At 54.2% G+C, this 18,235-nt stretch overlaps 1 protein-coding gene across 3 annotated transcripts in view; it reads left to right on the forward strand.

Moving 5' to 3' along the window:
• Positions 1 to 1,378: 1,378 nt before the first annotated feature.
• Positions 1,379 to 18,235, forward strand: part of ENG (endoglin) — a 30,337-nt gene continuing 13,480 nt past the window's right edge. For 2 of the 3 annotated variants that reach the window (XM_032634531.1, XM_032634528.1), the window contains exons 1-2: positions 1,392 to 1,802; positions 9,890 to 10,032. In XM_032634531.1, the coding sequence (XP_032490422.1) occupies positions 1,736 to 1,802; positions 9,890 to 10,032 (210 nt within the window). In that variant the 5' untranslated portion in view covers positions 1,392 to 1,735. Of the gene's footprint in view, positions 1,803 to 9,889; positions 10,033 to 18,235 lie in introns of all 3 variants that reach the window. The other variant, XM_032634530.1, reaches the window with a different exon arrangement.

The raw sequence follows: 18,235 nt of genomic DNA on the forward strand, positions 1-18,235 counted from the left end.
TCCTCACCCTTCCTTCTCTCCCCACCCCCAACTTGCCCAGACCTCCACAGGCCAGTCCTAAATGCCACCTCCTCCAGGCAGCTCAAGCTTCCTCCTCTGAGCTTCCTTGGGCCTGACCCTAAAGTGCCACATGTGACCAGCACCATGGTAGGCATGTAGTTGGCTCTTACTGTTTGCAAAACAAACAAGGGACAGTTCTGGGATTGTCTCCCAGGCTCAGGGAGCACTGATGGGTGAGTGCTGCCTGAGTGCCAGGCCCAGGGCTCTGCGCAGCAGTGCCCCGACCCATGGAAACCTCACAACAGCCTGGTGAGGAAGGCATCATCGTGCCCACTTTACAAACAGGATGACTGAGATCTCACAGCTCAGAGCAAGCACGGCAGGCTCTTGAACGTCGGAAACGCCATTAAAGGGACTTCCTTGGTGGCGCGGTGTTTAAGAATCCTCCTGCCAATGCAGGGGACACGGGTTCAAGCCCTGGTCTGGGAAGATCCCACATGCCGCGGAGCAACTAAGCCCGTGCGCCACAACTACTGAGCCTGAGCTCTAGAGCCCGCGAGCCACAACTACTGAGCCCGTGTGCCACAACTACTGAAGCCCACGTGCCTAGAGCCCGTGCTCGGCAACAAGAGAAGCCACCGCAATAAGAAGCCCCCTCACCGCAATAAAGACCCAACACAGCCAAAAAAAAAAAAGCCATTGAAGTGTGTCCCACCCCTCCTCCCGCCACACACACGCTTTCATTTAGGGCTGCCATTTGTCCCTGAAGTATTTTCCAGCCACGGAGGGGACAGACAGAAAGTGGCCCTCTGCCCGTCCCCTGTCCTTTCTGGGCCCTGAGACCTCAGCCCCTGCTGCCAGGCTGTGCCAATTTTGGAGTGTTCCTCCCTTATCCTGGGCCTCAGGTTCCCTGTTTACGAAACAAAGGAACGTCAGCCGGGTGTCACACTTATGTAAGCCACCTTTGGTGCCCGATGAGACCTGTTCAAATTCCAGCTCCACCATCTTCTTGGGCCAATAATCTCATCTCCGCAGGCCTCTGTCTTCTCATCTGCAAAATGGGAACAGTGAGTACATGGAGCAGAGCTCCACATGAAGCGCCTTGGCCAGGCCTGGCCCCTGAAATTTCCCCTTGGTGGGCTGTTGCGGTGATTCTTTTCATCTGCCCCCTGGGGGCTGCCAGATGCACCCCACCAGCCAGCCCTGGACAGGGTGGGATGGGAGGTTGGGTGTGTGGGGAGACTGGGTCCTGGAGGCTGGGTCCTCCCACCCCACTGCCTCCCCCACGCCGCAGGGCCCCCCACCCAGCGACAAAGCCCGTGGCACTTCCTCTCCCCGCCTGGCAGGCCGCCTGGCCCGGCCCCTTGTCTAAGGAAGCGCATTTCCTGCCTCCCCGAGCCAGGCTGATGAGCCGGGAGCTCCACACTGCTGACGCTCAGACCCCAGCCTCCAGCCGCATCCACAGGCCGTGACTGCTGCCACCATCCACGGGAGCCCCGCAGCCCCTCCCCGCTCAGCCCTTGGCCAGCGACCCCCGGCCTGGCCCCGCGCCCCCGTGCCCACTTCTCCTGACCCCTTGGCCGCCACCTCAGAAGGCTGGAGCAGGGACGCCGTCGCTCCAGCTGCCTGCTCCCCTTGGGTCCCCACGAGAGCCCACGCCGGCCCCGGCGCCCGCCTGCAGCCCTGCCCCTGGACACTGGCTAAGGCCCAGCGCACAGATCCCCAGGTGGACAGCATGGACCGCGGCATGTTCTCCCAGGCCGTCGCCCTGCTGCTGGCTCTCTGCAGCCTCGGACCCACAAGTAGGTGTCCAGGGACCCGGGGTGGGGAGACTCGGCCCCCAGGGCACAGACCAGGCCCCAAGTGTTCTGGGCCTCCTCCGTGTGTCACGTCCAGTGGAGCTGTCCTGGGACGTTTGGACAGCCCAAGACAGATGCCACGGGGTGACCAACCATCCCGGTTTGGCAGGACGAAGATCTTTCAGCCCTAAAAGTCTCAGGCAAACAGGGATGAGTTATTTACCTTAACTCTGGCTACCCTGGCTTCTGCCCTCCCAGCTACATCCAGTTTCTCCCCAAGAAGCCCAGGTCCCAGAGTGCTGTGCAGCCCCTGGAGACTCTCCTGCCCTCTCTGGGCCTTAAGTTTCCCATCTGAGGAACGTGTGGGATGGGAGGGGGTGTGCGGCCTCACAGTCAGATCGTGGGCTCTGGGTTCAAATCTCATGTCATTATTTCCTCGCAGTGTGATCTCGGCCTCTGAGCTGAGTGGGGATGGTAGGAGAACTCCCCTCGGGGCTGTTGGGAAAGTCGGTGGTGAGGCAATGCTTGTAGAGAGAGGCAGGCTGGTTGTTTCTGTGTTGTTGTTGTTTAAGGATTAGTTTTAAATTCCTCTACCCTCACCTTCCCCGGGATCTGTGAATGGCTCCCAGAACCCTTCGGACGCAGTGCTCTCTCTGCTTCTACCCAGTTCTCTACTCCTCAAAAAGAGTACAAGATGCGGGCACAGGCCCGGATGAGGTGTTCTGCGGAGGCTCCTCAGCCTGGGGGCTTCTCCAGGTGGTCTTGGCCTCTGCTGTCTTCTGTAATGAGCAGATGGGGGGCAGTGACTCCCAGCCCCTCATCCCACTCACTGGGCCTCGCTGTGCCCTGCCCCTCATCCGCCTAAAGCCCCGGGACAGCCCTGTGGACACCCCTTCACCTCTGGCACATCCAGGACCACCTTAAAGGATCAGGGGGTGGGGGGTGAGCAAGGGAACAGCAGCAGCGGTGGCCACCCCCTCCCCACCTTACCTTAACGGCAGCATTTGAAAGTCCCTAACCCTTGATCTCTAAAGCTCTTACCACTGCCTCACTGATAGACAGGAATGAGTCTCAGACATTAAGTGACCCAGCAGGGATTTGCCCCAGGCCTGGGCCTCCCCTGAGCACTTGCTCCTGACCTCGGGTGATACGGCGACCTCTCTTGATACAGCTCCTAGTCACCCTGCAAGACTGCGGCCTTTATTGCCCCATTTTACAGGAGGAGAAGTGGAGGCTGTGACCTGCTAAGTTCACGCAGCTCAGACAGAAGCCCTACCTGAGCTCCACGATAGGCCCCCAGGCCACCCTGCCTTTCTCCCACCTACCCCCACGTTCTAGCTTGATAACACTCTCTTCCTCTAGGTCATCAGAGAAAGATCCTGGAAGCTCTTTAGGGCCTGGTTTTATAGGATCAAAGGCACTGGAGTGGTGGGTGGGGTAACGTTTGTCAATATCCACGGTGTAAGTGTTCCCACAGGGCTGATTTCAAGCTATCAACTCAGCAGACTCAGCGTTGGGGCGGATGCATAGTAATAAACCTTTATCTACTATTTCCACCACACAGATATTACAGACGTAGATAACCTCAAGAGCACAGATAATACAAAAGGGAATAAAATAATTAGGGAGTAATGAGTTTTGATATTTATTAACTTTTAAGTATATATAATTTATGTAATTGTAAGCTTATAAAATTTAATTTTTAATAATGGCTGTGTTTAAGAGCCAACTGGAAAAACTCCTGAAAATGTATCAACCTGCTCCTGAGGGCAGGTACTAGCACCCAGTGATCATAGGGCTCAAGGGCATCCCAAAGCATCCAGCCCAGCTCATCTTCAGTCTGGGAAACTGATGCCCATAGAGGGCAGATGGGGACCAGGGCCAGGGTGTGGGAGCCAGACCTCCACGCCAGGGGAGGAGGTGGGAGTGCTAGTGACCCAGGCATCCTCGTTAAAGCTGGAGGGGGTCAAAATGGGATGAAAACATGTCCCAAATGAGTCCAGCCTTCTGGGAACGCAGCTTGGCAGAATCTTTCAAAACCATAACTTGTGTAACAGACTCACCTTCAGAAGTCAGCCCCGTGGAGTTACTTGCCCAACTCTGTAAAGATGTGTGGTCCGTAGGTACCTGTAACAAAAACCGCACAACTGGAAACCACCCAGTGTCTGCCAGCCTGGGCCCTATGACGTGGATGACCATGCAGTGGAACCCTACACAGCCGTTACCAAGAAAAAGCTAGCTACGGACCTACATTGCTGTGACATATGTCTAGGACACATTGTCAGGTGTGCAAACATCAATGACTCCACTTCTGTAAGAATAAAATAGTAATAATACACAAGATGCACAAAGAAAATCCCCATGTCACTGTTCTTTAGCACTGGGTTCCTCTAGAGGATTTTCATTTTCTAAGACACACATTTTTGTCTTGTTGGAATTTTTTTTTTAATTGAAGTATAGTTGATTTACATGATTTTAAAGTACAAATATGTAGAGATTTTTAAAAAGCAATTTAACCATATATTCGCTTTAGTTCACTCCTCAAAGGAAACAGATAAGAGGGGGAAAATGACCTCCCCGCTCCTTTACTAGTATGGGTACGGTTAGCATGCTGGTGGATTGCTTACTAGTTTTTGTCTAGCTTTTTAAGGTAATTTTAATGCAGGTGGATCAAATTTGGAAATCTTGTGTACCCTTCTTATGCCCCAGAAGTTTTCTGTGTTGTCATGTGGACTCCATACCCATCCCATTGTGGTTCTAGAATAGTCTCTCCCTCAAACGTGCCATCTCATCGTTTGCCTAATGAATTCTTTATTGTTGAATACTTAGGTGGTTTCCCCTTTGGGGCCAGTTATAAATACCACTTCCATGCACGTTTTTGGTACATGCATCTTTTCCTGTATTTTGGAGTATTTCACTTGGATAGAGTCCCAGAAGTGGAGGTACAGGGGTTCGTGGCCCATGTTGGGTGGTTGGGATCAAAGAGTGTCTCCTAAGTGTGGATGAGTGTTCGCTGGAGGATGGGGTAGAGGTGAGACTTGAAGTCCCCCGTACTGCTGGCCACATGTGTGAGGCTCTGGGACTCCCTGGAGAGGGGGGCAGGACATGTCCTGCTAGGGATGCAGGACACAGACCACACATATCCATCTCTTAGAGCCTGCATTGGGCAGCTTCCCATTTGCCCGGAGGAAAGGGAGGTTGAAGCAGGAGCCGTGTGAACCAGGAGACAGTGGGTCCCTGGGGACAGCGGGGGCATGACCATTAAGGTTCTCACTTCAGCCAGACAGATGGTAACAGACCCAGAGGGAGAGAAAGAATTGATGTCTCTCTCATGCACACAGATGGGTCAGTGATGGGCCCTCTGAGGACAGGCCTGGTCTATTTATTTGCTTGAGGACCTGACGAGGGATCTGGGCAAGAAGGAGGGACCTCCTCTTCTGTGTCCCCAGTGCATCAGGCAGCCCTTTGTCTCTATACCCAGGTTACAGACGAAGAAATCAAGTCTCGGGACAAGTGACAGGTCCAGGCTTCTTTTCTCTGCATCTTTGTTGGCCTGGGTGGGTGTGGAAGCCTTGGAGCATTGATTGCCCTGGCTCAGGAGCAACCTCCCCCTTCTAGCTCCAGCTTTGGGGCCTCAGCCCTGGAGGCTGAAAAGGACCCTCATCCAAGGCTGAGCTGACTTCAATACCTGTGACGGGGTGGGGGTGAACGCCAGACACTCCTCTAGGCTTGTTTTGTGCACCATCAGATTTAACCTTCCCAACAGCCCGATGAAGCTGTCACTCCTGTTACCCCCATTTTAAAGCTGAGGAGACTGGGGCACTGGCAGGTGAAGGAATTTGCCTGAGTAACACAGCTCAGAAATGAGCAGCTGGGGCTTGGGCCCTGGACCTAACCATACACCGTAGTGCCTTAGGGAAGACGATGAGGCTCTCTCTGTTGCCAACTCCTCTCACCCCATGCATTAGGTTTCTTTCCTACACCTGCAGTGGCCCTCCCACCTAGAGCACAACTGGATGGGTTCTTTTTTTAGTTAAGATTTTTTTGATGTGGACCATTTTTTTTTTTTTTTGATGTGGACCATTTTTAAAGTCTTTATTGAATTTGTTACAATATTGCTTCCGTTTTACGTTTTGGTTTTTTGGCCACGAGGCATGTGGGATCTTAGCTCCCCGACCAGGGATCAAACCCATACCACCTGCATTGGAAGGCAAAGTCTTAACCGCTGGACCACCAGGGAAGTCCCTGGATGGGTTCTGGTGAGAAGCTTTTCACAACAGGGTTTTAAAGGATGAATAGGAATTGAAGAGAAGTCGTCAAATAAAGGAAGGCTATTAGTCTGGGAAAGGGCATGGCAAGGGCAAGGAACAAGGTGTGTTTGAAGGAAAAGTTCACTTCTCCCCACTGCTGGATGTAAATAACCGTGACGGCGGTTGCCAGTTCCTCACACATCAGGATCCTCCTTGGCCCTGTGCATGTGTCAATTTTCCAATATTCTCACCAATTCGTTGAGGAAGGTATTTTGATGATCACCATCCCCATTCTACAGATAATAGCACTGAGGCATGGAAAGGAAGCTGGCAAGTAGCAGAATCAGGGTCTGAACCTTCAGCACCTCTCAGATCCCTGCACTTTTTAAGTCCACTCCAGGTTGTGGAGTATGGCCTTAGCCTGCAGACATCGGGCAGCCGGAGACAGACTAGGGAAAGAAGTGTTGAGGCCTCACTGGTGGCCAGGCCCAGGGGCAGTTGTTGGGCTGGACACAGGGAAATCTCTGAGGCCACGATTGGCCCCTGAAAGGAGCAAACGGTGGCTGGGTAACTGAAGAAGAGGGAATGCAGAAAAGATCCTTGTCAAAGAGGATTGGCCCTGGTTTCATGAAATAATCACAGCTTCCGTGTCCAGAACACTTACTGGGTACCAGGCTCTGTACATGGGTTACCTCATGCAGCTGATACATAGCCTGCAAAGTGGGTGCTGGGCGCTAAAGCTGGATTGTCTGGGTTCCAATACGGGCCCTGCCACTTAACAGCTGCCTGCCCTCAGGCAAATTCTTGCATCTCCCTAAGCTTCAGTTTCCCCTTGTGTCAAACGGTTATAATAACTGCACCTACCTCGCAGGGCTGCTATGAGCATTAAATGAATGAACCCGCAGAAAGCCACAAAACAGTACCTGGCACCCAGTAAGCGTGATGGAAGCTGTTTTGCAAATGGGGAGACTGAGGCTCAGAGAAATTAGGCTTTTGCTCATGGTGACCAACTTTTTTTTTTTTTTTTTTTAAATAACTTATTTATTTTTGGCTGCGTTGGGTCTTTGTTGCCGCGCGCGGGGGCTACTCTTCGTTTCGGTGTGCGGGCTTCTCATTGCGTGGCTTCTCTTTGTTGCAGAGCATGGGCTCTAGGCACGTGGGCTTCAGTAGTTGTGGCTCACAGGCTCTAGAGTGCAGGCTCAATAGTTGTGGCGCACGGGCTTAGCTGCTCCGCGGCATGTGGTATCTTCCGGGACCAGGGCTCGAACCTGTGTCCCCTGCATTGGCAGGCGGATTCTTCACCACTGTGCCACCAGGGAAGCCCCAAGGTGACCAGCTTTTTTAAGAGGCAGAGATGGGATTTCACTCAGACCATCCAGCTCCAGAGCTGGCTTTGCTTGACCATCATCCTCTCGGCCGCCCAAGGCGCTGGGGGTGGCCATTTGGAAAGGCCCCAAGGTGGCTCTGTGCTTGTGGGTGGGGGAGGATAGGGAGGCAACAGAGGTGGAGAGGTGGCCCCCCAGTTGGTAAGTCTCTCACTCACCCGGTCACCCAGGGCCCCAGCGGCGCCTCCTCCAACCCAGGTCCCAGGAGCCCCAGAGTTTCCCTTGGTGCCAGGGGATTGTTTTCAGCTCTGTCTGGGCCCGCCTCTGGCTCCGGGAGACAGGCCCTGGGCGTCACACTCCCTCCTGTCTCCCCATTCTCGTCTGCGGAGTGGGGGCGGCCAGGACTCGAAAAGGCCCCAAAATAAATGGACCTCTTATCTGATCTCCCAGCCTGGCCTGTTATCTGATCATTACATAATGGCTAGGCCTGTGGCCTCTCCCGCTGGCTGACGCGCTGACGGCATGGAGGAGGTGGCCCCAGGCGGCCCCAGCAATCCGGAGGAACTGGGGTTCCTGGAAGTCTGGGGAGGGGGCAGGGTAAGTCCGAAGGGAAGGAGGAAAGCGCTACAGTAATCTGCAAGCCAGACCCCGGGTCTCTGTGGGGAGAGGTAGGTCCGAGCCCGCCCGGTCAGCCGCGTGTGCTGGGAATCTGGCACATCGCCTGTCTCCGGGCCTCGGTCTCCCCATCTGTACAGGAGGACTAAGTAGCAGGCAGGAAGTCTGTCTTCGCTATCAGGGACAGGGAGAGCGTGAGGGGCTTGGTGGGTCCCAAGCGGGGGGTCAGCCCTTGAGTCTACTTGAGCCTGAGACATCAGTGACCTCCCTCACAGAGGCCCCTCACCTGCAGGCCACCCTGTTCCACCACATCACCACCCACCTAGGACAGTCAGTTCTTCTCCCGTGGCTGAAGGCAATCAAACAATTGTGATAAAAAGAACTGCCACGGGCTTCCCTGGTGGCGCAGTGGTTGAGAGTCCGCCTGCCAATGCAGGTGACACGGGTTCGTGCCCCGGTCCGGGAAGATCCCACATGCCGCGGAACGGCTGGGCCAGTGAGCCATGGCCGCTGAGCCTGCGCGTCCGGAGCCTGTGCTCCGCAACGGGAGAGGCCACAACAGTGAGAGGCCTGCGTACCGCAAAAAAAAAAAAAAAAAAAAAAGAACTGCCACACACCCTGTCTCACCTCTGTGCGTTGTGTGGGTTCTATTCTCACTGTCCTTTTACTGGCGAGGAAACCGAAGCCCAAAGTGAACTCGTTCGCCAAAGCAGCATCAGTTAGTAAGTGCCGTGCCTGAGATTCAAACCCAGGTCGGCCTGGCTCCAGGAACCTTGCTTTTAATGAAAACGCAGGCACTCTGGAGTCCCTGGCACATAGGACAGGGCCAGGGTGAGGATTTATAAGCCAAATGTCCTTGTCCCGGACTTATCCTTCCCAAGGTGTTGCCGGTGGGTGGCCGTCTGCCGTCCTTCTCTGACCCCTGGGGGTCCTGAGCCAACCAGGCGGTGGAAGGAGGCCGGGTTAGGCCAAAGACAGCCCAATAGCCCGGGATTCAGAAGAAGCCTCCCTCCCGCCTCCCCTGAGCTGGCGTCGGCTGGACGTGCGGCCAGGCCCTCCGCACCCATCTTTGATCTCCAAGAAAACAGGAAGTAAGCGCGACAAGATGGAGACACAAACTTCCAAACAGTCTCCCCTTCTCTGTCCTCCTTCCCTCCTCCAGAGCCCCCCCTTCCCTGGCACATTCCTCAGGACGAGGTGTAGGGGCCTCATTTCCTCTTCCTCCTCTGCTGGGTCAGGGTGAAATTCCATTCCCTTCCCTCAGGACCTGCGCTTCCGGGCAGCGGGCCCTGCAGCCTACTCCGGCAGCTGCCCTCTGAACCTGGGCTCACTCTGTCCGTCGGGGCCAGGAGACTCTCAACCCTCCTTGGCCCGTTCCTCCCGGCCTCCTTGAGGCATAAGAGGGGAATTTTTGTCTCCTGATCCTTTGGAGTGGACCAGCCCAGAGGCTTGGATGTGTGCACAGGTGGGTCCTGCCACACATTTAGGGTTGCCAGATGTAGCAAATGAAAATTTAGGATGCCCAGTTTAAGTTTTAATTTCGGATAAACCGTGAAAAATTTTTTAGTATAAGTATATCCCACGCAATGTGTGGGACATACTTATTCTTTAAAAAATATTCATTTTTTAATTTATTCAGATTTAACTGGGTGTCTTGCGTTTTATCTGTCAACCCTACACCTACAAGCACTGTGACCTCAGGCAAGAGACTTTGCGTTTCTGAGGTTCAGTTTCTTCTTCTGTGGAATGGGTATAATGATATCCACCTTGCAGGGTAGCTCTGAAGATGCAATAAAGCCCTTCACCAGTGCCAAGCACCCAGTAGGCATTTGGAAACTGGGAGCAATTGTCACCACGTTGCTCTTAACTGGCCCACTCTCTGGCTGTGCTTTCCCAACAGGTCTTGCAGAAACAGTCTATTGCGACCTACAGCCTGTGGACCCACAGGTGACATACATCACCAGCCAGGTTTCTGAGGGCTGTGTGGCTCAGAGCCCCAATGCTACCCTGGAAGTCCACATCCTCTTCTTGGAGTTCCTAAAGGTGAGTGCCTGATGGCAGGATCAGGTGGGGACCCAGCAGATGGCCCAGGGCCGATGAGATGAGGGGAACTTTTCCTTGTGGCTGTCCCTGGGACAGTGGGCTGAGTCCTCACCAGGGCCCCTGTCAGGAGTGTGACATCGGCATCTCATCTCACAGGGCCCGTAAGGGGTGGCATTTCTGGGGCAATCTTCTGGATGCCCGCACAAGACCCTGGTGGAAAGGGCTGTGTTTGGCCAGCAGTGGAGTGGAGAAGAGCCAGGCGAGCTGTCATTCATGTACCTCCAGTGATGGGGAGCTCACTGTTTCGCAGTGACACGGCTCTGCTCTAGGCAGCTTTGACCTTGAGACAGTGCTTCCCTCAGTTGAGCGCAAATCTACCTCCCTGGACTGTCACTCATTGAAGATCTTGTGACCCAGCCAGGCAGCCCCCCAGAGACTGGAAGCCGGTGATGTCACCTCAGAGCCCATTCTCCCCCGACCAAGAAGGTCCACCATGAGTTTGTCTAAGCCCCTCTTGATAATAATAACACGTTTATTGAGCACTTACTATGTGCTAGGTACTGTGTTAGGCCTGCTAAGTACCAGGAACAGAGTTAAGCACCTTTCGTGTATTAAACCTCCTGAGGGCCCATCTGTCAGGGTCTGTTTCTCCACTTTTCGGAGGAGAGAACTGTGGCAGGCTGAGAGAGGTGAAGCAACATGCCCGAGGCCAGAGTTCACTAGATCCCCAAGACTCCAAGCTAGGCCTTCACCTGGGTCTCCAGTGGATCTCAGTGTTCAGCCGGCGCCTGGCCTGCCCGGGGTTGGCAGCCACACCTGACCAACGCGGCCTCAGGTCCTGATAGCGATTTAGTGGTGTCAGCTCGGGGTGAACTTGTGGCCCCCAAAACTGTTAGGTTGCCCTGCATTTGTGCAGTGATAAGACAGTGCCAAGACCACCAATATCGGGGGGCCTGCTCCCCACCACCCTGCCTGCCACCAGGACTGTGGGTCTCGATAATCCCCAAGCCGAAGATAGCGCCAAACACACGTTGTGTGGTTTCCATAGCCATTGTAATTTTTTTCAAGTTTGTTAATGATATGGAAAATGAGATTGCCCTCCGTAAGTTCATTACGTGTGTTCGGATGTTCAGGTCTCTGTGCCTCGCCTGGGTGACCCCGGGACCCCCCCCGGCCCCAATCACTCAACAGTGAGCCCGTGTCAGAGAAGGCTCCTGGCCAAGCACCCAGGTCTATTGGAGACAGATGTGTAGACAGACAGCCAGCACCCAGATGACTGGTGCTTTCTCGGGGGGCGCAGGGCAGGGGTAGGCCAGCTGCTATGGGATTAGGCCGGGCTTCGTGGAGGAAGCAGGAACAGTAACAAAGGCCAGAGTTCACGGAAGGAAGGAGGCCGTGGGGAAGAGCAGAGGATAGAGTGAACGTACAGGCGGGAAAGTGGGACTCAGCTGAGGCCGGCATGTGATTCACTTAATCGGAGCTTACAGCTCACCTTGGGGCAGGGCTGGGGAGACGGACAAGGCCCCGTTGCCATAGGAAGGGGTTCGGTCTTTACCCTGTGGGCAGTGACAGTCGTTGGAGGGTTTTTAGGGGCATGACAGGGTGCTGCTGTAATATGTCATCCTAGAGCTCACGACAACAGAATCTCCCTGTCGCACTCTGCCTCTTCCAGAGAACTCAGTCCATGGAGTGTCCGGCTTTTAACTCAAGGAGTCAGTCTGCAGGCTCCAGGACAACTGGGCCTGTTTGTTTGAGGGGGTGATGGAGAGAGCCAGGGTTCGGGAGATGGGGGCTGCAGTCCTGGAGCACTTCGTATCGTGCCTGGCATGCAGCAGGGACTCCTCCCCACGCTCCAATAGACACACACTTCTTGGGCTAAGGGACTCACCGAAGAATCATGGAGTAGCAGAAGCTGGCCCAGGGCCTGGAGTATACCAATGGCTCTTTGTTGAATGTATGAATGAATGAATGCACTGCCATGTGACCTTGAGGCCAGTGTTAAGAGCATGGGCTCTGGAGCCAGACAGTCTTCGAATCGAACCTTACCCCCCACCACTTACAGGGGCTCGATCTTGGGCCACCTCTCCAAGCCTTGGTTTTCCCTGGGAAACATGGAGGTGATAATCGTACCTAGCTCACAGGGGGCTGTGAGAATCCAGTGGGGTAACACAGGCGAAATACTGAGCTCGGGCCTGCCCAGAGCCACTCTCGATGTTCAGTAGCTCTGCCTGTTGTCGTCATAACGTCTCCTCTGTGGGCTCCGTGTCTCCCCTGTCAATACCCTCATTCGGCTGAGCACTCTACAGTGTGCAGCACATCTTCACGTCAATCAACTAATTTGATCCTCATAGGTTGTTGCTACGAGGCGGCTGAAACAGGGATGTGAATCCATCTGCAAAGGGGGAAGCTGAGATCTAGCCTGACGGAGCTGGGTGCTCCTGGCTTCTTGCCCCAAGGGTCGAGCCCATGATCCCACCAGATCTACTACCGTGACAGCGAAAGACCCGTGGCTTCCCTGGGAGACATCTTCCTCCCCAGGCGGCCCCCAAGAAGGGGGTCTACAGCTCAACAGCCCCCCTCAACCAGTCCTCGCCAGGTGCCTGCTCTGTGCCCAGCCTATGTTGGGCATTGATGGCACAGAGAGAAAGCAGATCTGGCCCTTGCCCTTGAGCCACTCACAGGGGAGGCAGAGGTGGGCACTGGCATCCCTGGCACCAAGTGATGGACTCGGCAGCTGGAGAAGGGGATGCAGGGGCCTGCTGGCCCCGGGAGGATGATCACTGAGTGTGGAGGGAAGGAGGCATTAGGGAAACGACTCCCAGTGTCTAGCCAGACCGAGAGGGGAGTCAAGGGCATTCCAGGCAGAAGGCACTGTGTGAGCAAAGGCCTAGAGGCAAGAAACACGAGCGGGCAGCGGTGGCGTGGGTGGCAACCGTCTCAGCAACAGGCCCAATCCCTCCCAACCTATGGCTGCTGCCTTCAAACCCTGGCACAGAGAAACAGCTTTCCCCTGCATCCCCGCGTGGCCTCTGAAGCCTTAGATTTCCTGTGGGTGGGCGGCAGATGAGTTGTGGCAGCCAAGAGCCTCGGGGAAGAGAGGTTCGGAGGGGTGTGTGTGTGTGTTGGGAGGGTTTGCAGACAGACGAGGGGGCCGCTGGGCAGGGGCTCTATCTTGCTGGGTCCCCGAAGGGCAAGCTGGAGCCTGGATTCCGGGAGGGGGCCCAGGGTCACATCCTGACCTGCGGAGACAGGAAACCGGCCTGGTGTCTCAGCAGTTCCCGTCAGGCCGACTACACTGATCTGCTGTCCTCCTAACAAACCCCAGACAGCCAGAGCTGAAGCAGCCGCTGATTCACCCCACTTCTGGGCAAACTCAGGGAACTGACGCTGCCTTGCCCACCCCCAAGCACACGACTCACGGGGCTCTGGCACTGACTCTTTCCTGGGGAGAGGGGCAGACAAGGCTGCTCGGGCAGAGGGAGGGCAGGGGGCCCACGGGTTCCCCCAGACCATCCTGGGAGGCTGTGAAGGGCTGTGGAAGGCAGTGCCGCCCTCAGACCTGGGCAAGGGGTCCTTGCCTGGCACCCACAATTTGCAGCCCGTCTCTGGCCCTTGTCCAGTTGCATCTCCCCTGCCCTGGGTGGGGAATCTGCCGAAGGGACCTGCGTCCCTACCCTGGGAACCCAGGACTCCAGAATTCCCTGCCCAAATGCGCTGGGCCTCCTCCCAGGGTTGGATGGGGCTCTTTCTTGTCCTTTCCTCTAGAAGGGGCACTGCACGGCTGGGGTCAGCTCCCTTAGACCTGAAGGCTGGGTGAGGTGACTAAGGGTGGACACTGATGGTGCAGAGAGAAAGCAGACCTGGCCCCTGCCCTGGAGCCACTCCTGGGGGAGGCAGAGGTGGGCGTCAGCAGCCCTGGTACTGAGTGATGGACTCAGCAATGGGGGGCACAGGGGGCTGGGAGGAGTGAGCATGGCAGAGCTTGGGCATCCAGGCTGGTTTTCCACACGTGTCCATGCGAAGAGAAGCAAGGTGGGCTGGGGCCAGGGGCTGTCATATATGTTCTTGTGCCAGGCCTTGCAGATATTAGGGGCAAGCTTGGTGGAGGGGCATGGGCTGGGGGTCAGACAGACTGGACAGGGATTGCATCTGCTCTCTCAGTGCTGTATCCCCAGTGTTCAGCTCAGGGTCAGTCCAGGTACTGGATGGATGGATGGATGGATGGATGGACGGATGGGTCGGTGGGTGAATAACGGAAGGAAGGGGAAATATACGTGGGTATTAGCATTTGCCTATTGTCCATCCCCAAGAGGTTAGTGGTGTCACTGACAGTTTGCGGGTGTTACTCTTGTTCTCTGCCAAGCTCCTTGATGACAGGCTTGTGCCTTCTTTCCTGTCCCCCTTTGACAGCATAGAAGCCCCAGGCTGGGCCCAGTGCTGGTCTCTCAGACAAATGAACTGGGGATGTGGGGAGAACACGGGCTGACCAGGGACCCTCAGCTAGGGAGAGGAGCATGCGTCTCCTGGGTGTTCTGGAAGCCCACCCTGTAGCCACCTGGCTGGAGACCATGACCCCCAGATGCCAGTGGGAGCCCCAGGAGGCCAGATGGAACGTCACTGAGCCCAGCTCCTCCCTGCACAGAGGGGGAGACTGAGGCCCAGAGAGGGGAAGCTGCAGGGTGGCATGGCTGAAGTAGGTCCCAATTCCAGCTAACTGCTGCCCAGCTCTAACGCCAGCCTCCTCAGCCCCCAAACCATGGCACTCCTCTGGATGAGCGGGCAGGGAGAGAACCGGCGGTAGTGAAAGCCAATCTAGCAATACTACCATGGGCACTGGACAACCCGCTTTGCAGGCAGACTCTCACTGAATCCTCACAAGTCTATGAAGTGGGTATATTGTTCAGGCCATTTTCCAGATCAGGAAGCCGAGGCCCAGAGAGAGGAAGTAACTGCCCAGGGTCACAAGCGAATGACTGAGCCCGGGTTTGAATTCAGGTCAGTCTGGCTTTGCCCCCCTTCACCCATTACCCTGCCTGCATGTGCCGTCTGAGTCTGCTGGGGTGGACAGAGGACGGCTGGCTCCAATCTGGCCGGCTCCAGTCAGGACCTCGGAGTGGGGGGGCTGCAGGCAGCCCCGAGGCTCCACTCCTAGAAGAATTGCTGGAAGCGACTTTCTATAAGTGGCTACTAGCACTCAGGACCTCCTCACCGAAATCTCCCCTTCCCGCCACTGACTGCTGGGCCAACAATGGCATCTGTGGGACACGGGCACAAAAATAGAAACACGGTCTCCCGCCCACTGGCTCAGGGAGGGGGCCGGGGCGGGCCCAGGCCGGCCCAGGTTGCAGAGTTGGGGGAGAGGGCTTGGCTGGCCTGCCCGCCTCGCTGGGCTCCCAGAATTCCCAGGATGACATTGGAAGACTGGGAGCTTGGGGTGGGGGGCAAGGCAGGCCCCTTTCTTAGCCTTTGGGCTCCAGGCCGGGAGGGAAGAGGGAAGTCAGCGTGTGAGCGACCACACTGATGAGTCAGGGCCATGGGATGGAAATGTTTGCTGTGGAAACCCTGACTGGGTTTTTCTGGTAACCAGCTGGCCTTCGGCTTGGCCCAGGGGCTCAGAGACCCCAGAGAGCCCAGCCAGCCGAGTTTCCACATGACTCGCTTGCTGTGTGGCCCTGGCCCCTTCCTGCCCCTCTTTGGGCCTCAGCCCCCACCCCTTTCCCAGCCCCCAACTCTACAGGGAGGGACTTGGTGACAACTGAATTGGGGGATTGGTATGTGAGCCCTGGGAGCACAGCCAGATGTCATGACAAACGTCACCAAGCTCCAGTCTCCTAACCCCCTCACCCTCAGCATGACCCGACCCTGACCTCTACTTCTCTTTTTTAACTTCCTTTGTCCCGAGCCCCACCTGGTTTTGGTTCCCAACCCTGTCTTACTCCCATTTCACAGATGGGGAAACTGAGGCACAGAGAAACTGGGACAGTTACAGAGCGGCAGCAGGAACGGATGTTCACAGGGCTCTTTCCTCCCAGCTCAGGGGCTGCGCTCCCAGTCGCTCTGTCACCTGCAACGCTCTCGGCCTGCGGGTGCCCACCCAAGGGCAGAGGAGGGATCTCCCCATCTGCAGCAGCCATGGCACCTCCAAACCATGGGGCCCATCTATTCACCATGTATGGGCCTCAAGGTCTACTCCTCTGTGGGAGGACAGACAGATGGGGCTGGACAGTGATGAACAGTGGGGCAGTCTGGGGAGCGGCAGGATTGAGAGGAAAGACACGGTCCAGGTGAGCTACCCAGGGGTCCAGGCACCCACTCTGGCACCAGGCTGATGTGCACTGGGCACCTGACTTCATCACTCACCTTGGCACGTGACCTCCCTGTCCCCGATGGCTGCATCTGTGAAATGGGAGAGTTCCTGACCCTGCTTCGTGAGAGCATATGCGCAACTTTCACAGCACAGGACTGGGCACAGATTAGGTTGAACCACGTGAAATTACTGATATTTGATTGTTGTTTCTTTAAGAGCTTTGTCGTGAAAACATTTGCCTGTTTAAAGTGTACAGTTGAGTGGTTTTTATCAAATACACAGAGTTGTGCAATCATATTCGATTGTTCAAGCTAATAATACATAGGCAACTAAGGTAAGGAAGCTGGGGTGGGTGCATTCTTGATGGTTCAGACAGGTCAGCAGTGCCCGGGCCTTTCCTGACACCGCCAAGGTGGGTCTTCCTTCACTCCGGTTAATTTCGAGTACTGATCACAATCCTGGAACAAAATGTCGGTTCTGACCTTTGGATTGGTGTTTCATATTTTACCAGAATATGATATTAAATCCAGTATTTAATTCTTCAAGTGTTTAGAATGCATAATATTTTTAAAAATTGATGAAACAAGGTATTTCAAAATCCAAAAGTTATAAACCCATTAGAAAACATAAATTAATCAAAAATGTGAACTTATACAAACATAAATTTGAGACACATCATTCTACTATAGATTAGTATAAAAGTGATTATTCAAAAAATAGGCAACATAAATAGCTCACTAAAATGAAACAAAATATTTATGAAACATTGAAAATGAAACATTATTTGCTTTTCTGTTGTTGTTTCAAAGAGCAAACTTACGAAGAGTGATTATGGTGTCATTTTTAGGTAACGGAAATATTTCTGGCAGATTTTTCCAGCAGCTGAAACACTCCCTGGCTCTGTGACATCAGTTGGGGAAATGGCCCGGAGATAATTAGAAGTTAAATCTAAAAACTTTCCACTGATGTCTTCATCTTGAAATATCTGTCTCCTTTTTGATAAGTTTGAGGAGATTTGGGGAGGGTCAGCTTTTTGTCTCTTTGGAGAGACTGCCAGCTTTTGAGAGCCTCTGGAGTTTGTGTTTCAGTCAAGTGTTTCCATCTGTCTTTGTCCTCGTGAGGACGGCGCTTCTGAGGCCTATACCTGTCTCAGTTTCAGGAGTCACCTGTTTATACTCCATTGGTTCAGAGAGTCTTTGAGCAGAGCAGGGGGTCTTCTTTCGATAGAAGCTTTGCCTTGTGGATTGCTGTGTTCTTTTTCTTCTTGAGAATAAGGAGTATAGAAAAACGTGATGGGACAGGATAGCGGTTGAGAGTAGAGGCCTGCCCAGGTCCAGATCTTAGCTCCATACTTACTTGCTGTGTGATCATGGGCAAATGACTTCACCTCTTTGTGCCCCACTTCCTCCTCTGTGAGTGAGAATAACAATGGTACCTACCTCTTCGGGTTGTCATGGGGATTAAGTGAGTCAATGTGTAAAGCACTTAGAATAGTCCAAGCACTTAGTAAGCACTATATAAGTGTGAGGTATTAATTATTGTTGTAGCCGTTGTTATGAAAGCATTCTAAATGCGTACACCATGATCAATTAAAATTTTTAATGCAGTCGGTACCTCTCAAGACACAAATGATTTCAACTTACATTTCTTATAAAATATCAAAATAATGGTATTACTCAACAAAATATGAGTATTCAGTACTTTAAAATAGTAAAGTAAAACAGGAATACTGCAAACTGGGGAGGGTTTGATGCCTCAACGCTGTTGCATAGGGACAGAGAAAGGGCACAGGGTACTCTCTAAGTCACACAGGCGTTTGCAGGCCTGGTACACAGCAGGTGCTCTGTGGAAATAATAAACCTCAACTGACTACTGGATAAAGTTCAGGTTCATTGC

The sequence above is a fragment of the Phocoena sinus genome, chromosome 6 (assembly GCF_008692025.1).
Source record: "Phocoena sinus isolate mPhoSin1 chromosome 6, mPhoSin1.pri, whole genome shotgun sequence".
In the NCBI taxonomy this organism is placed as follows: domain Eukaryota; kingdom Metazoa; phylum Chordata; class Mammalia; order Artiodactyla; family Phocoenidae; genus Phocoena; species Phocoena sinus.